Source organism: Columba livia, chromosome 24 (genome assembly GCF_036013475.1).
Source record: "Columba livia isolate bColLiv1 breed racing homer chromosome 24, bColLiv1.pat.W.v2, whole genome shotgun sequence".
In the NCBI taxonomy this organism is placed as follows: Eukaryota; Metazoa; Chordata; class Aves; order Columbiformes; family Columbidae; genus Columba; species Columba livia.
In genome coordinates this window covers 4,268,657-4,290,688 of record NC_088625.1, presented here as the reverse complement: position 1 = coordinate 4,290,688, position 22,032 = coordinate 4,268,657, and the positions used below count along the sequence as shown (strand labels likewise).

At 59.1% G+C, this 22,032-nt stretch overlaps 1 protein-coding gene across 9 annotated transcripts in view; it reads left to right on the top strand.

Moving 5' to 3' along the window:
- Positions 1-896: 896 nt before the first annotated feature.
- Positions 897-22,032, top strand: part of IGSF9B (immunoglobulin superfamily member 9B) — a 44,170-nt gene continuing 23,034 nt past the window's right edge. For 3 of the 9 annotated variants that reach the window (XR_010467910.1, XR_010467911.1, XM_065040486.1), the window contains exons 1-14: positions 3,083-3,317; positions 8,421-8,618; positions 9,350-9,496; positions 10,809-10,960; positions 12,010-12,127; positions 12,896-13,037; positions 13,137-13,282; positions 15,498-15,640; positions 16,441-16,581; positions 17,368-17,484; positions 18,958-19,050; positions 19,150-19,300; positions 19,591-19,714; positions 21,832-22,007. Coding sequence is in view for 7 of the 9 variants with exons in the window: in XM_065040486.1 (XP_064896558.1) it covers positions 3,098-3,317; positions 8,421-8,618; positions 9,350-9,496; positions 10,809-10,960; positions 12,010-12,127; positions 12,896-13,037; positions 13,137-13,282; positions 15,498-15,640; positions 16,441-16,581; positions 17,368-17,484; positions 18,958-19,050; positions 19,150-19,300; positions 19,591-19,714; positions 21,832-22,007 (2,068 nt within the window). In the remaining 2 variants the exon portion in view is untranslated. Of the gene's footprint in view, positions 1,160-3,082; positions 3,318-3,587; positions 3,907-8,420; positions 8,619-9,349; positions 9,497-10,808; positions 10,961-12,009; positions 12,128-12,895; positions 13,038-13,136; positions 13,283-15,497; positions 15,641-16,440; positions 16,582-17,367; positions 17,485-18,957; positions 19,051-19,149; positions 19,301-19,590; positions 19,715-21,831; positions 22,008-22,032 lie in introns of those variants that run through there. The other 6 variants (XM_065040490.1, XM_065040487.1, XM_065040488.1 and 3 more) reach the window with 6 other exon arrangements.

Genomic DNA, 22,032 nt, shown 5'->3' with positions numbered 1-22,032 from the left:
TGGCAGCAGGGGCAGGTGGCAGAGCTGGAGACAGGGAGGGGACACTGTGTCAGGGCAGGGAGGGCACATCTGGAGACAGGGAGATGATGCTGCACCAGGGCGAAGGACACATCTGGAGACAGGGGGATGATGATGTGCCAGTGCAGAGGGCACAAGTGGGAGCAGGAAGGTGATGCCATGCCAGTGCAAGGGGGCACATCTGGAGACAAGCAAGCAATGCTGTGCAAATGCAGGTGCATACATCTGGAGACAAGCAAGTGATGCTGTGGCAATGCAGGGGGCACATCTGGAAACAAGCAAGTGATGCCATGCTAGTGCAGGGGCATACATCTGGAGACCTAAATGTGATGCTGTGTCAGTTCAGGGGGCACATCTGGAGACCTGAATAAGATGCTGTGTCAGTTCAGGGGGCACATCTGGAGACAGGAAGGTGATAGTTAACCGGTGCACGTCTTGAAGGCAGGAAGGTGACACTGTGCCGGTGCAGCGGACACATCTGGAAACAGGAAGGTGACACCGCCAGTGCGGGGTACCTACCGGGGGACAGGGCGATGACACCGAGCCGCTGGGAACGGGGGCACATTTGGGGACCGGGAGGCCACGCCGCTCCGGGGCGGGTGTCGGAGCCGGCGGGGAGGTGACCGTCCCGGGGAGGTGACCGTCCGGCGGAGGTGACCCCGCTCCGCGCCGCTCCGTTCCGCGCCGCCCGCCGCTCCCGGCAGTGCGCATGATACTGCGGCGCCGGGGCCCCGTGCGCGCCAACCCACCTTGAAACGGGCCCGGGCCGTCCCGCCGGCCAATCACCGCCCACTCCGCCGGCTCTCCGCCAATGGGCGGCGGGCGGAGGCGGCACCGAGCCGCTAAAGGGCGCAGGCTAGGCTGCGCCGTGCGGCGGAGGGCAGGTGCAGCGCGGCGGGCATGGGCGCGGGCATGGGCGCAGCGGCGGCGGCCGCCGGCCGGCCCTGAGCCGCCCCTCCGGCCCGGCCAGCCCCGCGGCGGCCCCGGGAGCCCTGCCCCGGCCCGGCCAGCCCTGCCCCGCCCCGGCCGGGCCGCCCGGCGGGCGGAAGATGCTGCGCACCGGGGGCCGGTAGTACTATGATTTGGTATGTGGCCGCTTTGGTAGCAAGTGTTCTCGGTGCCCGCGGGCTGCCCGTGCAAGGTGAGTGGGGCTGCGAGGGTGTTCTCCGGGAGGGGGTCCGGCGGGTTCTTCGGGGCCGCGTCTGTATGTCCCCCTCCTCCCTGTGCCGGCTGCGGGGGGAGGATGTGCATGCGCCGGGAGCGGGCATCATGCACCGGGGGTCCGCACGTCCTGGGGCTTGCAGCGGGAGGGGGTCGGGGGGAGCACGTCCCGGGGGTGCGGCGCGCTGCGGCTCCGGCGGGGGAGCTGAGCGCTGCCCGTGTCCCCGGGCGCTGCCGCTGCAGCGAGGCGCTGCCCAGCGCTTCGTTCCCCGCTGCCGGGGGGGGGCAGCGCCCGGCGCATCTTCCCCCGGCGTTTTTTTTTTTTTGCGGTGACCTCCCAGAGGGCAGCGGCTGCAAGTCGGGAAGTTTTAGGAGGCAGGAGCTGGTTCTGCCTGGGTCTCCGCTCAGGGGGGCTTGGAAATTGCCTGTGGGAGAAGGCGAGCGGGTGCGAGTCCTTGTGGGGGGCACAGCTGGCTGGGTGCGGGAGGAGAGGTGGGCAGCGTGGCCCCCGGCCAGAGCACAGGCAGGGCATGGGCGAATGTTTCTTGCTCTCCCATTTTTTCTCCCAGCAGGCAGCGTTTGTCCTTCCCTGCAAGGGTAGCCCGGCTGGGCAAGGAGAAATGCAAAAGGGAGTCAGTGCCTTCCCCCTGCAGCATTCGAGCTGTGCCCCTGGCTGCGGGTTTGGGGGTGACTTTGCTTCCTGCTGCCCAGGGGAGCCTGCCCTCCTTCCACCCCTTACTGCAGGGTGGCTGCTGCACTGGGGTAAACTGAGGCACAGGGTTGTCCAAGGTCAGGAGGGAGACAGCAGCAGGGAATAACCCTGATTTTCCTGCTCCAGCTTATTTTCCTTCAGCTGCCAGCCCTCTCCCTCGCCCCCAGCCATCCCTGCAGGTAGAAGGGGAGCTGCCTGCCACTGATGCAGCAGCATCTCCCATCTCTGCTGCCAGTACCTCTCCAAGCACGGGGCCATCCCTGCACTCCTGGGGTCCCTACATGGGGTGGGAGCTGCACCCTCGGTGTCACCGAGCCCTGCCCGTGGGGCTGCAGTGACCGCCAGCAGCAAGCGATGCTTGGCTGAGAGCCACCGCCGCTCCCCTCCCCATGGGGTGGGGGAACACCGGCTCAGTAGGCGCGGGTGGTTTGGGAGGGGGCGCCTCTGCACGTGCTGGGGTGCTGCAGCCCACCCCCCACCTGCAATCACAGTGCTCCTTGAGTCACATATGCACCTTGCCACTGTCCCTTGACATTCCCACCTTGGAGGCTGGAGGGGGGTCAGGATGGGGCTGCCCTTTTTTTAGGGGGATGGGGATGCTCTTGCTGCCGAGCTGTGCTGGCTGCCGCCTGCCTGAACTGCATCCTGCAGCGTGGAGAGGCGGTGGTTTGCAGCAGCGGTTTGTAAAGGGATCCTCCGCCTGCGAGAGAAGCAGAGTGGCCAGTTCAGCAGCCGGGAACTTGGAAATACCCTGGAGCCGCTCGGATGGGGCTCCTGAGCTGGTGCCAGGGTGGGTGGGTGCCGGGGGTGCTGCGCGTACGGAGCGGAGCGTACGTGATGAATGAGCGCGCTGTGAGTAACGCGTGGGTGGGCGCCGGGCGAGGGAGGGATGCGTGGGGACGGGGAGCCCGTGGGACTCACCCCAGTGTCCTCCCCTCCTCGTGGGGGGTTGTCACCCCGCATCGCTTGAGGGCACAGCTCTGGAGGAGGGATGGGGCTTGCCACGCACCGGGGCTTTTCCCCTGGCCTTCCTCCCCACGCCATCTCCTTCTCCTCACAGAGCCAGGCTGTGATGCAGTGATGCTCACCCTGGGCAGCTCTCTTGCCTGGCCTGGCTCTCCGAGGGCTTTCCAGGCGTTAATCGGCTCAGAGAGGGAAGGAGGGTGCATTATCCCTTCTTACGGCGTGGGGGAGGAGAGCCAGGACATGACCGCGCCGGGAGTGGGTGTCGGAGGAGGGATCCGGCCTCCTGGCATTCCTGGCAGCGCCGTGACGCCGAGGGGCTTTTCCTCCCTCTCCCACGGGCGTGACGTGGCGCAGGGATGCTCGCGGATCCGGCAAGCGCAGTTTGCGGAGGGAGGATTTGGCTTCGCCAGCCCTGGGCGAGGGCTCCTGTTGAAGAGGTTCCCTCTGGACACCGCGGCAGGTGATGCTTGCGGCAATGACCTTGGCCGGTCAGCGCAGATCGCTGTGGCGGTGCTGGCGCTGCATCTCCTGCATTGCTCTGGGTGCGGAGCTGCTGTTGGGACATGTTGCACGTGAGGGCTGGTGCCTCTTCGGCCATAGAGGGGTTTGGAGCGGCAGCCGCTGGATTCGGCACATGTGGCTTTGGCCCCGCTCTGCGCTGGCAAGGGGATGGTTTGGCACCAGGATCGGCCAAGGGGGTTGGCCCAGCTCCCATTTCCACCCTTCCCTGGAGGATTTCTGCTCCTCCGGACCTGTTGGATTGGAGCGCGGAGCAGGAAGGGATGTGCGTGTCTTGGTAGTTGACTTGGCTTGCCGGATGGTTTTTTGCAGTGATGCTTTCCTGTTTTGGTTGCCTTTTGACTTGGAAGATGCAGCTTTGCTGGTGATGGGTGGACCCTGCTCGTTCCTGCAGGGATGGGTCATCTCCCATTCATACCCAGTCCCCTGTTTTGGAGGTCGTGGCTTCAGGCTGGAAGAGAAGCCCTGCAGACAGGCGAGCAACGGGTCCAGTGCCAATGGAGGAGTCCTTCCCTCTCCCTTCCCCTGCGGTAGGCACTTCCCGAGCTGGGAGCCCTGAGAGACCAGCTGGCCTTTGGAAAAACAGCTCTTTTCCTCCCGCTTCCCGATGGAGAGGCTGGCGTTGGTGGGAGGGCTGCCTGAGCCAGGAACAGTGTGATTCAGGAGCTGCTGGCGCTGCCTGCAGCCCGGTTAACCAGCCGGAGTGAAGACATCGAGGCGGCACACGCTGCTCCATGGGGAGGGCGGTGCGGGTACCGGTGTGATGTGGATGCGCTGGGATGGGTTGGGGGGCACGGAGCTTTATGGGTCTCCCCAGGAAGCAGTTTCAGCTCCAGCCTCAGCCCTGCACCGTGTACGGGGAGCACATAGGTAGCTGCTGGTTGTTACTGGGAGATGATGGCTCTGGTGAGGTGGCTGCTTTGTGGGGATGCTCTGCCCTGTGGTGCAGAGGCAGGGGATGTTGAGGACCCCCAGGTTGGAGTGGGGACACTGGGGTGACTGTGGGGAAGTCATATTCTTGCACGCTCCATCTGAGCACTGACCTTGCTGAGCTGCCAGCCAGCTGGGCACCATCCCATCGGTGTCATCCCGTGGAGCGGGGACCCACCATGCTGGGCTGGGGGCTGCCACGGGGTGACATGCACCCTCCCCTGGGGACACCCCTTGTGTTTTTGAAGTCACTATTTTGCAGCAAATGGGGCACCGAGCCACCCCTCGCAGCTAATCCCGCTCCTCCGCCGGCCCCGCGTGACCTTGAGCACGTCACTTGACCTGCGCCGTCGCCCTCCATCCATCTGGAAAATCGGGTTTAAAACGCAGGAATCGTGCTGAAAAAGCCCAGATGCTGCTTTCCAGCTGGGGGAGGGGGTGAGGGCTGTGCTCACAACACCCCTGGCCAGGGGACGGAGAGATGCTTTTGGGGGCTGGGGATACCCCTGGGCAGGCAGGAGGTGACCGAGCTTGCGGTGGGGGATCCAGCCCCCAATAGGGGGGCAGAGATGGGGGGCAGGTGGCTCTGCCCCCCATCCCATGCAGGTCTTGGTGGCTGGGGTCCCTGGAGCGGGTGGTCCCTGTCCCCTGACCCGCAGTCATTGCCCGGTTTGTTCATGGTGCTGGCCGCCTGCTCTCCTTCTCTGCTGGCATCCATATGCCACGCCGGTGGCCTTGTCCTCAGAGATCCCCGCCATATCCTGCCTCCATCGATGTGTCAGAGCAGATCTCGTCTCTGCTTGGAAAGGATGAGAGGTCCACGGGCTTGGGGCCTCGCGCCTGCTCCATTGACTGTCCCCACGGGGGGACAGGGATGGGATGCGATCCCCTCTGTGACCTCAGGGCATGGGCAGCCTTCCCGGGCTCTCTGCCATTGTCCCTTGGCTGTGGGAGTGGTGTTTATCCTCTCTGCGAGTTGAGGTGCAGCATTCTTATCTGGAAACCTGCTCTGCCACAGCCGTGTCCTTCTTGTAAACACCAGCAGGAAGGGTCCTGCTTCGGCGAGCTCACCTCAGATGCTGGATACCTCCAGCTTCACCAAGACCCACGTCACCTTACGTCTCTGCTCTCGGGATGGGAGGAACTGGCTGCCCAGAGCCGGGCGAGGGTCTCCCCATCCTCGGCATCGCCATCCTGGGGAGCCCTGCGGTGGCACCGTCTCTACGCGGCAGCAGCTTTCCCTCCTCTCCCTTTGGGATGCTGTTCAACTCCACCTCCGCATCTTGTATTCTCGCCTCCTGGCACGCGCCGTGCTTTTATTTTTCCTGGATGATGAAGCCTGTTGATTACTGGTTGTTTTTTCCTTTGCGAGGCATCCCTCAGCTTCACGTGAGCTCCTGCACCGAGGGGGGGATTCGGGGTTCGCATTCCCACTGTGGCTCCCTGATGTTGACCCTATTTCCAAACCACAGGTTGAGCCTTGAAACCCCCTTGAACTTGGCTGGGAAAATCGAGTGGGTTTAAAATTACCCTGTCTGTTTGTGCTCTGTTTCTTCTGGCATCTGCGGGTTGTTTTCAAGCGTTTCCCCACAAATGTGGGGGTGAGAAACACTTCTTTTAATGGAGAGCTGCAGTCTCCCATAGCTCACGTGCCTTCAGCAGCCGGGACTTGGAAGGAAAACTTGGTCTGAGATGGGAGTTCAGGGTTAGTAGGTTGGGAATTTGCAGGAACCAAGGGGAAGACTGCAGAACAGGGCTGTAGAAGCAGGGACAGGGCACGGGGGCTGTTTGGGGTGGATGGCAGCTGGGGAGAGCCGGGGGCCGGTCAGCCGCCATGGCTGCCAGCCGGCCGCGCGCGTGGGGAGGTGATGCTCAGCCGTGCGTGCAATTCCCCACCGGCCTTGCGATCAGACACCGGCGCTGCGAGCTGCCAGGCCTGACCTATTTTCCTCTGCCCGGGCCACCCTGGCCGGGCGTGGGTCTGGTGGAGCTGCTGGGAGAGGGGACATCACCCACCGGTTCGCTGGGGAGCTGCTCTGGGGTTCCCAGCATTGGGTTGAGCATGGCCATCCCTGCGGTGCCTGGGTGACCTCTTGGGCAGAGTGGTTCTCCAGCTGGGTGAGCATCAGCATCCCAGGCTGCGGTGGGTGTTCAGCAGCTGGAAACCACCTTGATACCCAGGAGTTGGTAGGCTGGGGGCTCAGGGGCTGCAGCCCCCCCATCCTCTGCAACTGGTGGAAAGCAGGACCGTCCCTTGGAAGGTGGTGAGATGCTGGGGACCTGCTGGCTCGGGCGAGGCGGCCGGGGAGGCGCGCGTCCTTGGATGCTCTTGAGCAGCACGTGACAGCTGCTGTCCCTGATCCGCGCAGGGAGGGGGGTTCCCAGCCCCGCAGCGCAGCCCCCTGCATGGGTGCAGCGGGTCAGAGCCGGGTCCTTGCAGCTCTTTGCCAGGGTGGCAGGGGAGGGTGACGCTTGTCCCTGCTGACAGGGTGCGAACGCCTGAGCTCATTGGCGATGCAGCGAAAACGAGGGATGGAGAGGTGCAAGAGTGTTGTCAGAGTGGTGCAAAGTGGGGGGCGGGAGCTGGGGGGTGTGCGTGCATGCATATTGCAGGTGCGTGTGTGCATATTGCGCATATGTGTGTGCGTTTTGCAGGTGTGCATGCATATTGTACAAGCGTGCGTACATTTTGCAGGTGTGCATGCATACTGTACAAGCATGCGTGCATTTTGCAGGTGCACATGCATCTTGCACGTCTGTGCTCTGCGATCCCCCGCTCCCATGGATGGGGTCTAGGCAGGTAGGCGGCAATTCGGGACCCCCGTAGCGGAGCCAGGTGCCTGCAGCGGGTGTGCAATGCAGCGTCTGCTCCTTGCAGATGGTTGACATCTTTGCACCCTGACATCACTCTCCCTGCTGCCACCAGCCAGCCCTCCCAGTTAAACAACCACCATCCAGTCCTGGTTGCCTGGCTTGCACCTTGCGATGGGGACCTTGCTGCCCGCCACCTGCCTGGCTCCCCTTCCCACGGGGACACTCATGGGGTGGCATGGTATGGGCCTCTTGCCGGTACGTGCTTGTGCTGGAGCCAAAAATAGCCGGTGATGCTCGGTTCCCGTGGCGGGGAAGCGGTGATGTCACTCGCCGCCAATCACCGGCAGCCCCGAGGAGCAGCGCGGAGGAGTGGGAACGTGCTTCCCCGAGCATCCCTCCCCGAGCATCCCCCCGGAGCGGGCAACAGCCGCCTGTGCCAGGAAATATGGGGGAGCCTTCCTTGCTGGGAATGGAGATGTGGGGCTGAACCCCGTGCCTGCAGTTTTGGGGAGCTCCCCCTTGGCTCTCCCCAGCCCTGGGTTTCCCTCTCCCTTTCTCAAAGCCGCGCTGAGGATGCAGCGTTGCTGCTGCTGGTGAGAGCAGGATGACGACAGGCTGCAGCTGAGCTGGGGTGGAGCGGTGCTTCTGTCTGAGCCTGAGACCAAAGCCCTGCTTAATTATCCCGGGTGGGAGGAGCAGGGAACCAGACTGGATGCACAGGTCGCAGCCGGGTTTTGGGCCTGGGGCTCTCGGGGATGCCTGAGAACGGGCAGGTTTGCTGGAGCATCGCTGCTTCTGCGGGAAAGCCACATCCCTGGGCTGGCACACAGGGCTGTGGGTCGGTGCCCTTGCTCACCAGAGGATGCAGGGGCACAAATGAGGCTGCAAAAGCAGCCTTTTCCCTGCCACAAAGATGTGCTGCTGGATGGGGAGCAGTGCTAGGTGTGCTCCATGCACCCCCTTTCCTGCAGCAAGGCATCCCCAAAACCCCTGCAGGGTTGCTGGGTACCACCCTTGCCCTGGTGCAGAGGGTGGGAAGTGATCCCAGAGCATCAAGTACTTGATGGTCACTGTCCTGAGTACTGTGGTGGCTTGGGGTGGCCCTGGGGCTGGGTGGAAGGGCTTGAGGACCCCCATTGGTTTTAGAGTAGGGGAGACCTATCTTGGGGTGGTGCCCCACGGCTGGGGGTGGACACAGTCTCTGCTGTGGTTTTCTGGGGGGTCCTGGTTCTCTGTCTGTCACTGATGCTGGGGACCAGCAGTGGAACCAGCCACAATTTCTTCCTTCACCCCCTCGCAGGTGCCCTCGGCTCGAGGGAGGAGCCCGAATTCGTGACCGCTCGCGCTGGCGAGAGCGTGATCCTGGGATGCGACGTGATCCACCCGCTGACGGGGCAGCCCCCTCCCTATGTCGTGGAGTGGTTCAAGTTTGGCGTCCCCATCCCCATCTTCATCAAGTTTGGGTTTTACCCTCCCCATGTCGACCCGGAGTATGCCGGTGAGTCCTGGGGATGTGAGGGTAGAAAGGGGACATGCCAGGTCCCGGCTGGGGGATATACGGCTCCGCTCCATCCACTCCTCTGTCGGAAACCGCGCGGGCTCTGCCTCTCGTCGCTCGCTTTCCACCCAGTTGGTTTTAATTAAGCAGCAGTGCTAGGAAGCCAGCTGGGCTGCGTGGGACAGGAGCAAGCGAGGCAGAGAAACCCAGGGTGACGCGTGGTGGCTGTGACGGCTGCTGCTGTGCCCCGGAGCAGCTGTGAGCCGGGGGGGTGATGCCAGGATGCTGGGGGGACAGTGGGGATGCAGCCAGGGCCACGTGTTGGGCAGTGGTGACGGTTTGGAGCCACAGAGCCCACATGGCCCCTTGCCAACGTGCCGCATGGCCGGTGGCTTCTGGTGGGGTGTCTGGGCTGGGGACCAGCCCCGAGGGTGTTGGTGTGGTGGGGCAGACCCATTACAATGGCCCTTTCCATGGGTCTTACCGTGCTTCCAGGCTCTGGGGGGCTTCCTCCACCCAAAATGCAGCGGCACCTGGGCTGAGCCCTACCCAGCTCAGTTCATGAGTGAGTGATGCCAGAGCCCACTGGCTACTGCACCAGGGGGGAGTTTGGGGCTGTGCAGCCACCCTGCTGCTTTTTGGGAGACTCCCAAGCCTGGGAAAGGCTTTGGTGGTGTGGGGCTGTTTTGGCGATGGGGAGGCCATGGTGCCGACAGCTGTTTTCCCCGCAGGGCGGGCCAGCCTGCATGACAAAGCCTCCCTGCGCATTGAGCAGGTCCGCTCCGAGGACCAGGGCTGGTACGAGTGCAAAGTCCTCATGCTGGACCAGCAGTACGACACCTTCCACAACGGCAGCTGGGTCCACCTCACGGTCAATGGTGAGCCGGGGGGGGACGCGGCATCGCCGGGGGGCAGCACACAGTGCCAGGATGGGGTTCCCTTTGATTTCGGCTGGACCTCGATGGTGTCTGCATCTTGCAGACAAGCGAGCCCGAAGCCATCCAGGCTGGCTGCTCCAGCCGGGGTGAGACTTAAAAAAAGGGACAAACTTCTATTAGGGATCCTGCAGTTTAATTACACCGAGCTCGTTTAAAGGAGAGACATCAAGAAATAGGGCTGGGAATGAATCTTCTCTTTAACAAACAGGTCAAGAAAATCAAATCTTTGTTTTCTTGAAATTCAGATTTACTCAAATTACTTTCTCGTTTTATTAAGGCTGCATATTAAGCTAATTAGCAAATCGTCAGTCTCCACATCAGGTCTTTATTTTTAGCCGGGCAGCAGCAGGGCTGTGCCTCTCCCGCTGCAGTGGGGCGGCTGGAGAGATGTGGACACCGGCAGCTCCTCGCTGGACTCGCCTGACCTTGAGCAATTAATTTAACCTTTTGGGGGGACAGCTGGGCTGTGGCACGGAGCAGAGCCACCTAATTGAGCCCAATTAGCGAGCAGCAGCTTTGCACGCAGGGCTGTGCAGCACACCAGCCCTCTCCCTGCTTGCTGCCTTTTCCTTGTCCCACCCCGGGCTTTGCAAATGGGGCAAAATGGGGCACTTTTGGGGTTTTATGCAGCATAGGGCACACAGGGGCTTAAAAACAGAATAATAACCATAATCCTCCCGGCCTGAGGAATTGCTTTCAGGGGGGGAGGCTATGGCTTTCCCCCAGGGCATTACAATGCTTAATTTTCTTAGGGGAAAATAAAAATAATTTGGGGGGAAACAAAATATAATTCCTTTTTTTTTTTTTTGCCACGGAGCAGATTAAATTGCCAACCTGTCTTCCTCCAAAGTGGGCTTTAACAACTGCTGGTAATTAGGGGCGGGCTGTAATCCTGCCAGCCTCTTTAATCAGGAAGGAGCCTTTTCGATCTGCACTGCGGTGTTTTCCCATGTTTTGACAATAGCAAGTTAATGTGCAGCGGGGGGTGGGACGTGGTGCTGTGCCCTGGAGCTGGTGGGGAGGACAGGGCTGGGGTGCGGTGTGGTGTGGAGGGGACGCTCTTGGCCGGTGTCCCTGGGGACTGTGACAGCCGCTGTTGTCCCCATCGCCTTGTTCACTTTTGGGGTGGTCCCAGCGCTGGGATGTGCAGTGTGACCCCTGTTTGCAGGCAGCAGCCTCCCCTCTGTCCCTGTGCCCCCAAAGCCATCATGGGTGGAATGAGGGGGTCACGGTGGTCTCCCCTGCCCTGCAGCTCCCCCCACCTTCACGGAGACACCGCCGCAGTACGTGGAGGCCAAGGAAGGCAGCAGTGTCACCCTGACCTGCATGGCGTTCGGGAACCCCAAGCCCATCGTCACCTGGCTGAGGGAGGGGGACCTTTTGGGTGCCAACAGCAAGTACCAGGTAGGTGGGTGGATGGGGGTGCTCCTGGGGGCAGTATCGACGGGACCACGGTGGTGGCAGCTCCGCCGTGCCTGGAGCCAGACATGCTTTCTCAGCACTTCTTGCCTAGATGCCCATTTTCCACCCCCCTCCATCTCTGCTGACAGCAGCCCCCACCGCTGCCTGCCCTTGGGTACAGGCTGGAGACCCCCCTGTTGTTTGGGACAGCCCCATTCCCTGCTGCTCCCCGGGGAATCATCCTGGGGGGCTGGTTGCTGTGCCAGGTCCTGGGGTGTCCCCATGCAGGGGGGAATTTGGACAGGGAGGACTTTGCTCCCCTCTCCCAGGACCCTTTTTACATCCCGGAGGCTCCCAAGCAGAGATTCCCCCCTGAGCTGTAATTGGTAAATCAGGCATTGGAATCAGCACAGGCACTAATGAGAGTAATTAGGAATCATTTGTTACTAATTGAAATAGAAGGATGAGGCAGAACGAGGCGGTGTTGGGGGGAAGCCTGGCTGGGAGCAGGGCTCCCTGTGCAAGGGGGTGCTGCTACCCTGGGGGTGACCGTCCCTTGCTCGTCTGTGTCCCCAAGGAGGAAAGTGACCACTCCTCTTGCAGCTTCGAGGTTGTCCCATGGGGAGGATAGCGGCTGGGCTGGGGTGTCCCCATTGTACCCCACTCCAGGGGTGAAGCGGCTCCCTTGGGAACAGGGGATGCTCCAGCTGGGCATCCTAGTGAAATGCCGACGGAGCCGAGGTGCTTGGCAGGAGCAGTTTGGCATCTGCCACCTGCCAGTCACTTCTGCGGGAGATGAATATGTTGTGAGGGTTATTTATTTATTTCATTATTATTTTCTTTTCCTTCCTTTCTTTCCTTCCCCTTGGCGTCGAGCAGAAACGCGTGTGCTGGTTTATTAATATCCGAAGTCTTGCAGAGCGGGGAAAACCCATTTCTCATCTGACACTAAAAGCACCCGCAGCTACTCTGCTGTGGCGATGGGGGACGGAGGCTGCTGGGCTGGGCTCTGTCCCTTTCTGTGCACCAGGATTGTCCCTTGTTGTCCCCAGGTGAGCGACGGGAGCCTGACGGTGCTCTCCATCAGCCGGGAGGACAGGGGTGCCTACACCTGCCGGGCGTACAGCATCCAGGGGGAGGCTGTGCACACCACGCGCCTGCTCGTGCAAGGTCAGATCTCCCACCCCAACCCCTTTGGCTTCTCCTTGCCCACCGGTGTCCCGGTGGGGCTCAGTGGGGGGAATTCTGTGGGCTGCAGCACCACCCCAAAGCCACCCACCAGCCTTGCGGGCTCAGCATCCCCCTGGCTCTGCATCCCTTTTGTAGGATGGAGGAATCCGCTTAATTGGGGCACAGCGGTGGCCGTGCCCATGAACAGCTGGGCCCCCATGGCAGCTCAGTTTTGTTCGGGAAGCAGGGAAAAGATTGAGACTGCCACAAAGCGCCTCGTCAGATAGCGGTGATGCATGGCAGGCCTCCTGCTCCTGGCTCCCTCTTTTATTAAATAAATCTTTAATTAGGTCAACAGCTACCAGCGGAGAGAGGAGCGCGGGGTGTCCTCTGCTCTGCTTTCGCCGTGTTGGTGAGCCATGGCCGCTTACTGCCGGCTCCCAGCACTTTGTCCCCCTGGGTTTTTCCAGCGGGTGATGCCATCCTGGATAAGTGCTCAGGATGAAGGGAGGTGTGAGCTTGTGTGCCCTGGGAGAAGCAGAGCCGTGCGTGACGGGGGCGAGGCCCCTTCCCCAAAACTACAGAGATTAGGGGAAGAGTTGGGAAAAATAAAGCCACTGTTTTCCTTGAGGGATCCCACGAGATTGGAGTCAGCTCTGCCCCAGAGCCCCCCAGCAGCTCCTGGTGATGGAGCTGAGCCTGAGCAACCTTTGTGGGGACACTTGTAAGGGTGGGGGTGACACTTTTCTCTCCCTTCCCACCTTCCAGGACCTCCCTTCATCGTTTCCCCTCCGGAGAACATCACGGTCAACATCTCCCAGGATGCGCTCTTCACCTGCCAGGCCGAGGCGTACCCCGGGAACCTCACCTACCTGTGGTACTGGGAGGAGGAGAACGTCTACTTCAAAAAGTGTGTACCTGGCGGGGTGGCGTGTCTTCCTTGTCTCTCTCCCGGATCCCGCATTGCCCCTGGGTCACCCCGCAATCCTCCTCCCTCCTTCTCTCGCAGCGACCTGAAGTTGCGGGTGCGGATCCTGATCGACGGGACACTGATCATCTTCCGTGTCAAGCCAGAGGATGCCGGAAAATACACCTGCATCCCCAGCAACAGCCTGGGCCGCTCGCCATCAGCCTCTGCCTACCTGACGGTGCAGTGTGAGTGCGGGCAGCGGGGATGGGGCTGAGATTGATAATACTCAGCTTTGAGGCAGCCCCATCATCCCAGTATGATACTGGGAAACTCGGGTTGATGTGACAGCAGCCTTTGGATGGGCACGCAGCCATCCTTAGCAAAAGGCTTAGAGCATCCCACATGTGCTCGTAGGAGATGGGCAGCAAGAAAGCAAATAGTCTGAGCATCATCACTGCTCAGCTGGGACCAGTGTCCACCTTGGGTACCAGCAGCTTCTGACTCAGTGCCCATCTTCCCACCACTGCTGCCGTCATGTTGTTCTCACCGGCTGCACAGCACCGGGCAGGGAAACACCACGTCAGGGCCATCAGTCTCAACAACCTGCTAGTATTTTTCTGTATTTATTATAGGGGCTTGCTTCCGCGGTGTGGCTTTTTATTATTTTGTGAGCGTGGTAGCTTCTGCGTGTCATATTTTCCAGGCGGTAACTGATCTAAAGGAGCGGAGGAGAAGGGGCTGTAGCAGGAGCGTTGCTTCCCACGCTTGTTCTCTGGGGCTCCCCGGGCGGTAATGGGTAGTGTGCCGCCAGCGTCCTGTGCCATTCGACATTAATGGCCTCAATTGCTGTCGCTCGCAATTGCAATATTGCTCTGCTATAAAAGACTATGGCGGTTTTTATTTTATAATGAAAGACAGGCTTGCGACTCAGGTTTTGAGGGCTGCCTGTAGATCTGCCACTGGTTAGCAGGAAACCCCACGCTTGCCACTATGAGAAGGGCTGGTGAGTGCGATGGTTTCCCTTTGGGGATGGTCGAAGGGGCAAGGGGATGGTGCAGCCGGAGCCACAGTTGCGATTCGGGGCTCGGATGCGCCCGGCTGGTGCAGCTCTTGGGAAAGCGTGTGGCTTCAGGCCATTAAATCTGCCCTGCCCGCTAATCCAGGAACACTCGTCAAGGCTGATAGCTTGTTAAAAATAGCTCTAATGGCAGGAAAAACGGCGTTTGGACAATCTGCTGTTCAGATGGCCCCTGCGCTTGGCTTTTTGCGCTGCGAGCCCCTTTTGCTCTAGAGGAAACCTTGCCATCTGTACTGGGGCCGATGCATGGAGAGGGAGGCTTCCCACCCCCGGAGTGGCTTTGGGATGGGGACACAGCTCTGGGGCATTAGTGAGCTGGGTTGGCCCATGGCCAGTGACCCAGTAGTGAAAGGCTGGATCCCATTACCCTCTCCCCTGCTGCCGGAGCCCTTGATTACATTTCCTAAGAGGTGGAGTCAAGCGGAGAAGGGGGATAAAGCCCACTCCATATGCAGTGCTTGGCAGTCTGGGTTACAGTGCTGTTTGCTGTCCGCCATCCCTTCCCCCAAACACCTTACCTTTACCCCCAAATCTGTGTTTTTGCATCAGCAGCGCAAGGATGCTGCACCCCAAAAAAGCGCTTTCATCCCTTAAAGCAGCGTAAGCCCTGGCAGGATTTTCCCGTAACCTCGCGCTGCTGGTGTCTAGACAAGATTGTAGAAATACTCGCTCTTCCTATTAAAAGTAACTTTTTTTTTTTAAAAAAAATAGAAGCTTCTTATTAAAGGAAGTCTAGGTTCTCTCCAACCCACTCGCACTTAATTAAAAAGCTCTTAGAAGCGCTGTTAATGACACATCCTAGACTTGGAGGATTGCGAGACGCCTCGCTGCGTGGGTGGTGCAGCGTGGGGGGGTTCGGTTGTGTATTTTAAGCTTTTTGCATCCCATCGGAAGGGGTGGAGGTGGCTGGTGCTCAGCGTGACCCAGCCTCAATGAGGCACGAGCTGTGAGTACAAACAGAGAGGAGGTGAAGGGCTCACGGTGGCCCGGCCGCAAATCCCTTTTCCTATCTCGGTTACTGTGTTTTAAGGCTCAGGAGTTGCTGAAATAGTTGAAATAGTGCAAAACCAGGCGTGGCGGGTGTGCACCAGGCTGAGTGCAACGTGTGGAGTGGGCATATCTAATGTTTTCTTCTTAAATGCAACTTTTAATGAGCCCCAGGTAGGACCACTTTGGGCGTGAGTAAAGCCTCCCAGAAATGCCAGGTATTACGGTGGATTTGTGCTGTAGCAAGCCTGGAGATAACAGCCTGCGGGAGCCAAGGTGGTATTTGTGTTCGGAATTGATTGTAAAAGCAATGGAGATGCTCTGAAGCCCAGCGGTGGGGGAGAGATGGGCTCTTACCCCTTGCTAATGCGGTGCTGCTGCTCCCGCTCCCCCAGATCCTGCCCGCGTGGTGAACATGCCCCCCGTCATCTACGTTCCCATCGGGATCCACGGATACATCCGCTGCCCGGTCGAGGCAGAGCCGCCGGTCACGCTGGTCAAGTGGAACAAAGACGGACGTCCCCTGCGAATTGAGAAGGTAACGAAGCCCCAGGTTGGGTTTGGGGACCCTCATGTCCCCTGCAAGCGCCTGTGAGCATCACCGGGCACCTGGTGGGAAGAAGCAGCCCTGTGAGTGGGATGATGCTGCTTTTCCTTGTCAGCTGTGGGCAGAGTTAATGGGGTTTCTTGTGTGGAGCCCAGGTGCCTGTAGACGTGCTGTCTGTCCCCTAGACCCACCAAAGTGACCCGATGGCCTTTTATTTCCCCAAAGGCCGCTGGTGGTTAAAAGAGACCCTTTTAACAAGTCTCTGTCTTCTTATAATCACGGTTTGATAGTCTGAGCAAACATACTAGCCATAAAATATTTAATGAAAGTGCTCAGTATTTATACTTCTTTGCCTAAATATTAATGATCCGAGGTTTTAATTCGGTTTAAACCTGTTGCTGCTGCGGGTTCCTGGTCCTTGGTGTCCTCAGCTTCTCGGGTGGAGTTGTCTCCTTGGTGCCACCAGGATAAAAGGAGTTTTACTCAGGATGTGATAGATGGTGATGTTAAATCTTTTGGGCTGTTGGAAGAAGCCTGGCTGTGTGTAGGGCAGCAGCAGTGAGATAAACCCACGTGTCTTTGGGTGCGTACAGAGCAGGGCAGCCCTTCCTGGAGGGCTGTGCTTGGATGGGCTGATCTCGCCCACGTTTCTCTGCAGCTGAGAAGATGCCTCGGATGCTGGGAATGGAACTGAGTGTCTCCCGGGGACGTGACAGCCACCCTGGGCTTGGCTGAAGGGAAAATGATGAGCCGTGCAGGGTAAATCAGCTCTCTGTTTCTCACCGTTGCAGTATTCTGGCTGGAACCTGCTGGAAGACGGGTCGATTCGGATAGAGGAGGCAACTGAAGACGCTCTCGGCACTTACACCTGTGTGCCTTATAACGCCCTGGGTACGATGGGCCAGTCTCCCCCTGCCCGACTGGTACTGAAGGTAACTTCCCTGTTAAATCCTTGCTCCGCAGCCAGCAGATTTGCTGTGGGCTGTGTCCTCCTGTGCAAAAAAATGCTCCCAGTGTTGTGCAGGGTGCTGCAGGGATGATGAGCTGTTGCTTTTTTTTTCCATGCCACTTACTTGGTTGGTAATTCTGTGCAGAAATTCAAGTTTTACTTTGCTTTGGTTGCGCTGGACCAGAGTAGTTGGAGGAAATGTGCCCCTGGGATGGCCTTCTTGCCAGCAAAACACTTAGCCCTGCTGACCTGGGCTTGAGTTCACGGAGGGTTTTAGTTAAATGGATGATTTGAGCTCTGGGGACACTCCGCGTGCTCTGGCTGCGTGCGGAGCTCCGGGCGCACTGGGTTCCCGTCAGGGCTGGGGTGGGAGCTGCTGCCTCTGCCTTCCCCGAACAAAACCTCCTGTGCTTTGAGCGGCGGTGATTCACCGCGCTTCACGTGATAACGCTTTGTGCCTCGCAGACACACACATCCGCCGAGGCGGCTGCGGAGTCAATGGAATCAGGTTGATGTCTGATGTGATGTGGGTGGGTTTTGTATTATTTTTTTTTCCTGTTTACCTCCTTATACCTTAAAGTGCTCGAGTGCAGCGGTTCTTTGGAGAAAGCTTCCCTCGGGGTGTGTAATTTGGTGTGCTTTAGCGCGCTCTTCCCGCTGCAGCTTTGCGATGCCTCAACCTTACCTAAACCGGTGATTCATTTGTTTTGGAAAAGGGCTGGTTTTGATGGTGGGAGGTGACACTCGTTGCCTTTTCCCTTGGCTGCAGGACCCCCCCTATTTCACGGTGCTACCAGGCTGGGAGTACAGACAGGAGGCAGGGAGGGAGCTGTTGATTCCTTGCGCTGCTGCCGGAGACCCCTTTCCCATCATCGCCTGGAGAAAGGTACCCGGCCTGCCAGACAAATCTGCAGTGCCTTTGGCTTTTGGTGAATATTGCAGACAGAGAAGCCACACTCTGTCCCGGTAAGAACAAAACTGCAGGTACAGCTGCTTCGCTTTGGGCTGAGCCACTGCCGTCCTGTCCCGCAGGTGGGTGGGGGAAAAGCCCGGCTTGTGGCCACTGAGTGCCGTGACCCCGGGAAACCATCACGGTGGCATCTGCAAAGCTGAGCGCTGCCCCTGCCCCAGCCCCTCCTCTTCCTCGCCGGCGCGTACCCCAGGACACCCTCTTCGCCTGCCCGCAAGGTGGTCACCAGCAGGACGCGGCGGCTCCGGCGATGCCGTTCTCCCATGTCATCAGAGCCTGTCCGAGAGTCCCTTGGCTGTGTTTTCGCAAGGGGCTGGACTGGTTGGCAGCTGCTTTGCTGCCCTGTGACTTTGAAAACCCCGAGAAGAAGATGTTTTAATGATGCTGGACTGGACATAATGATTTCAAGGTGTCCCTTTCTGTAGGGCAGGGTAGGAGCCAATGTGGTGGCACAGCCTGGGAGCAACCAGGGCTTTCCAGCCAGTCCTTTGCTTCCCACCTTCACTGCTCCTGGAGGAAAACCACCACGCAGGGCACCTTCTGACCTCTTTGTTGCCATCAAGATCTTCTCTCCAAGCCTCCCATCCCCTTCTTAGGGCTCCTGAGAGTAAGCAGGGTCCCCGAGTCACCCCAGTGGGCACCATCCTCAGCCCTTGCAGTGCAAGGTGCTGGATCTCGTTGAGTTCCTTTTACCAGCATGATGAGGACCACAACTTGCACAGATTGCAAGTGACCTACTTAAAACTTGTTGGCCCTTTAGTCTTTTTCTCCATCTTATGTTAGCTTTGCCCCTCTTCTGGCCCTCCTCCTCATGTCATCATTCCTTCTCAAATCCATTTGGGGCTGGCTTGGCCTGTGCTGAGTGTACAGGTGCCAGAAACAAGCTCCCTCGCTCCCCATCACCAGCACTGACCAGTCCCTTGAAGGACTCACAAAGACCATGAATTCCACATGCCCCTCTGCTCATCCTGCCTGGCTTCAAGCTCTGGGTCCTGGTGTTGATCGGTAGAGGTGTGAAGAACAGCTCAAGAGGACTCAAGACAACGTGGGATTTGCTCAGCTGATGGGCGTAGACATGAGTTGTTACAAGATCCATCTTTCCGCTCGGCTGGAGAGCTCCCGGACACCTCCACGCACACCAACCTCCCATGTCCCCATGGGGCCCTTGCTGGCATTTTGAGCATCTCCTGGCGGTGCCTTCCTCACCCCGGAGGGTGTTTGCCGGGGGTGGCCGGTGCACCTTCCCGGCAGCGGTTTCAGCTTTGGATGCTGGAGGTTGAGCCCCGGCGCAGGGCTCGGTGTCCGCGCGAGTGCCGTTGGGTTTTCCGCTTGTGCGCGAGTGCCGAGCATCAGCCTCCCTGACGCATGCCTCTCGCGTTGCCCCGCCAGGTCCTCTCGAAAACGGGGGAACCGGCTGCCTTGCCGCGACCGGAGAGACCAGATCCCTTCCCGGTGGCCGGCGGTGTCCCCTGGGCCGCGCAGGTAGCTTAGTGTCCCCGCTGCCGCCTCGCCCTGCCCCGCGACCCCCTTCTGAGTCGTGTTTTGTTTTGTTCTCTCTCTTCGCCCGGCTCCTTGCCCAAGGTAGGGAAGCCCAGCAGGAGCAAGCACAACACGCTGCCCGGCGGCACCCTGCAGATCCGCGCCCTCGGCAAGGACGACCATGGCGAGTGGGAGTGCGTCGCCACCAACGTCGTCGCAAGCATTACTGCCAGCACCCACCTCACCGTCGTAGGTACGGGCAGGGTTGGGGACAGGTCCTCAAGGTAGCGTGTCAGCAAGGCAGGAGATGAGGGTGCTTCCTGTAAAGAACTGTGTCTTTAAATCTTATTTATCACTGCTTTTTTTTCTGCTCTTATTGCGGCCACCTGTGGGCACAGCTGTCCCGCTGCTATTTCTAGCAGAAATTCCAGGTGTTTTGTGCTTGGTGCAAGTGGAATCCCCTTGAATCATGGCTGGGAGTAGATCCTTTGCCAGATAACATGTAGTTTTGCTCCCCTTCAACCCTTCCTTCTCTCTCGACAGGCACAAGCCCTCATGCCCCAACCAGCGTGCACGTCGTGGCCGCCATGACCTCAGCCAACGTCTCCTGGGAGCCCGGCTACGACGGTGGATACGAGCAGACTTTCTCAGTTTGGTACGGCCCTCTGTGAGTCATCCTGGCATGCTTTGCTCTCTGCTTCTTTTCCTTCCTAGCCGACCCGAGCTTCAAGGGAGGGTGGGGAGGGCTGAGCTCCTATTCGGTGCCTTGGAGAGGTGGGGGGTGATGGTGGGATCGTGCAGTTCCCGTGTTTCCTCTCCCTTCAGTGCTAGCCAGGAGCTCCGTCTGCCCCAGCGGGTTTTATTCAGCTTATGGTGCAAGGGAGATGCTTTGCGCTCCTGTAACTTTGCCCCTAGCATCTAATTTCAAGATAAACTGTTTATGAAGCTTAACAGCCAGGGAGAGGATGGAAAATGCAACCTTTATAGAGTGCGTCCTGGAAGAGCTGTGACTAAGCAGAAATGATCTCTCCTTGCTCTGTGGCTCCCTGGAGGTGATTAAATCTCAGCTGAGTTCATGACCAGCTGCTGTGAGATGCCGGCCAGGTCTGAGCCTCGCGGGGCTTTGCTCCCATCGCTCTCATGCCAACCAGTGCCACCTGGTACCCAAAACCAGTGGGTACGTCCCTCCTGCCCGCAGTGGGGTCGTCTCTTTCTAAAAAGCTGTCCTTGCAAACGTGGAGAGGATGGCGCCTTCCCAATTCTGGGGCTGGCATTCCTCAGCCTTTCTTCTCGCTCTCCCTTTCCTTCCTTGCTTTAATTTGCTGTGACAGAGGCTGCTGATAGAGTGGAGATAGGGTAGATGCTGCCCATGATGATTTCTGCCTTGCTCCAGCCCGAGGCTGGTACTTGTGGGGTGGGACTGGGCAGTCGGGAGACAAAGAAGAAGAAATTAAGTGAGCTGAGGAGAAAAATGAGGCAGCATGTGGTGCTCTGATGAAAACGTCCTCGGGAAAGGTGTTTGCACCAGGCTTGCTTTAGGAAATTCACAGTGTGCTGTAGGGACCTGGGAGGCCACATTCTCCTCTTGCTTCTGTGGTTGGTTGTGTTGGAAATGCCAGCCCTGCTCTCCAGGGCCACCGCAGCGTCCCCAGTGCTCTCCATCACCCAGGGCCTGGCATTTACCCATCCTCACCCCTCACCATTGCTTGCTGGCCCATGGCAGCACCAGGGAGAGAGGATGCGAAGGTGGTGGGGTGAAATGCCGCCGGGAAACCCCATCTGTGCCACGGGGGATCCTGGCAGCCATGGTCCCAGCTGGGGCCGTGGTGGTGCGGAGGTTTTGCTGCCAGTTTGGTGGAGGCAAGCTGCACGTGCATGGCTCTCCACCAAATTGCTTCTTTCTACAGCTTGCTACCGCTTCTCCCACCTCACCTTTTGCTCCCTTCACAGCGATGTTATTTGTCTTCGCTCTGTCTCTTACATCCCACTCGGTGGATTTACCTGGCTGTGTGCCGGTGGCTATAGGTGTGCCCACTGATCTATGCAGAACAGGCCTTCTCAGATCCTCTGCAGACACCACTGAATCATGCAGCTGAGGGCTGGGACTCCCTGGAGCGTTTCTATAACGTGGGAACCAATACTTGCAATATCTTTGCAGCGCAGTGATGCTGTGTTGGGACATGGGGCTGTTTCACCATGGGGCTTCTCTGTGTTATGCCCTGGGTGGTGTTGGCAGCCCCCGACTTGTGCAAATATGGCAAAAATGATGGTTTAGTTAAATGTCTTTTGTGGAATTGCATGCACAGGGCTGCAGCTGAGGGACAACTTGGCTCTGGCTCAGGAGCTGTTGATGTATAAATGGGAACAGGGCCCATCTCCTGCTCCAGCCGTCCCCTTTGCGGCACTCGCCGGAGCAAAAATGCACCAGCTTCCCCTTTAGCCCATGGGATCTGATGGAGATAACTCAGAGTGGAGCTGGTGGCTCTGCTTTTGTCCCTGGGCCTGCTCAGAGGGTGCAGAGGGGAGGGCTGGTGGCCGTGTCCCCACGAGCTGGGGGATGCTGGTGTGGCACAAAGGGACGGTGCCCTGTGCCTTGGCATCCCTGTGTGCGCCATCCCTGAGCCAGCTCTGGAGCTGTGCTGGCTCCATGTCCATACCCATCGCTGCCGTCAAACCAAACCATTGCTCAGGAAAGCTCCATTTTCGCTCGAGAAGTTAATGCTGCCTCTTTGTCCTCCCTGTCGAAGGCGCCGTCCCTGAGGATGCTCCCTTTTCTCTCGGCAGGGTGAAGCGAGCCCAGTTTGGCCCCCACGACTGGCTGTCTCTCCCTGTGCCAGCTGGTTCCAGTTGGCTACTGGTGGATACCTTGGAACCAGAGACTGCATACCAGTTCAGTGTCTTGGCTCAAAACAAGCTGGGCACCAGCTCCTTCAGTGAGGTGGTCACTGTGAACACTCTAGGTAGGTCCTCCATGGGCACATGGGA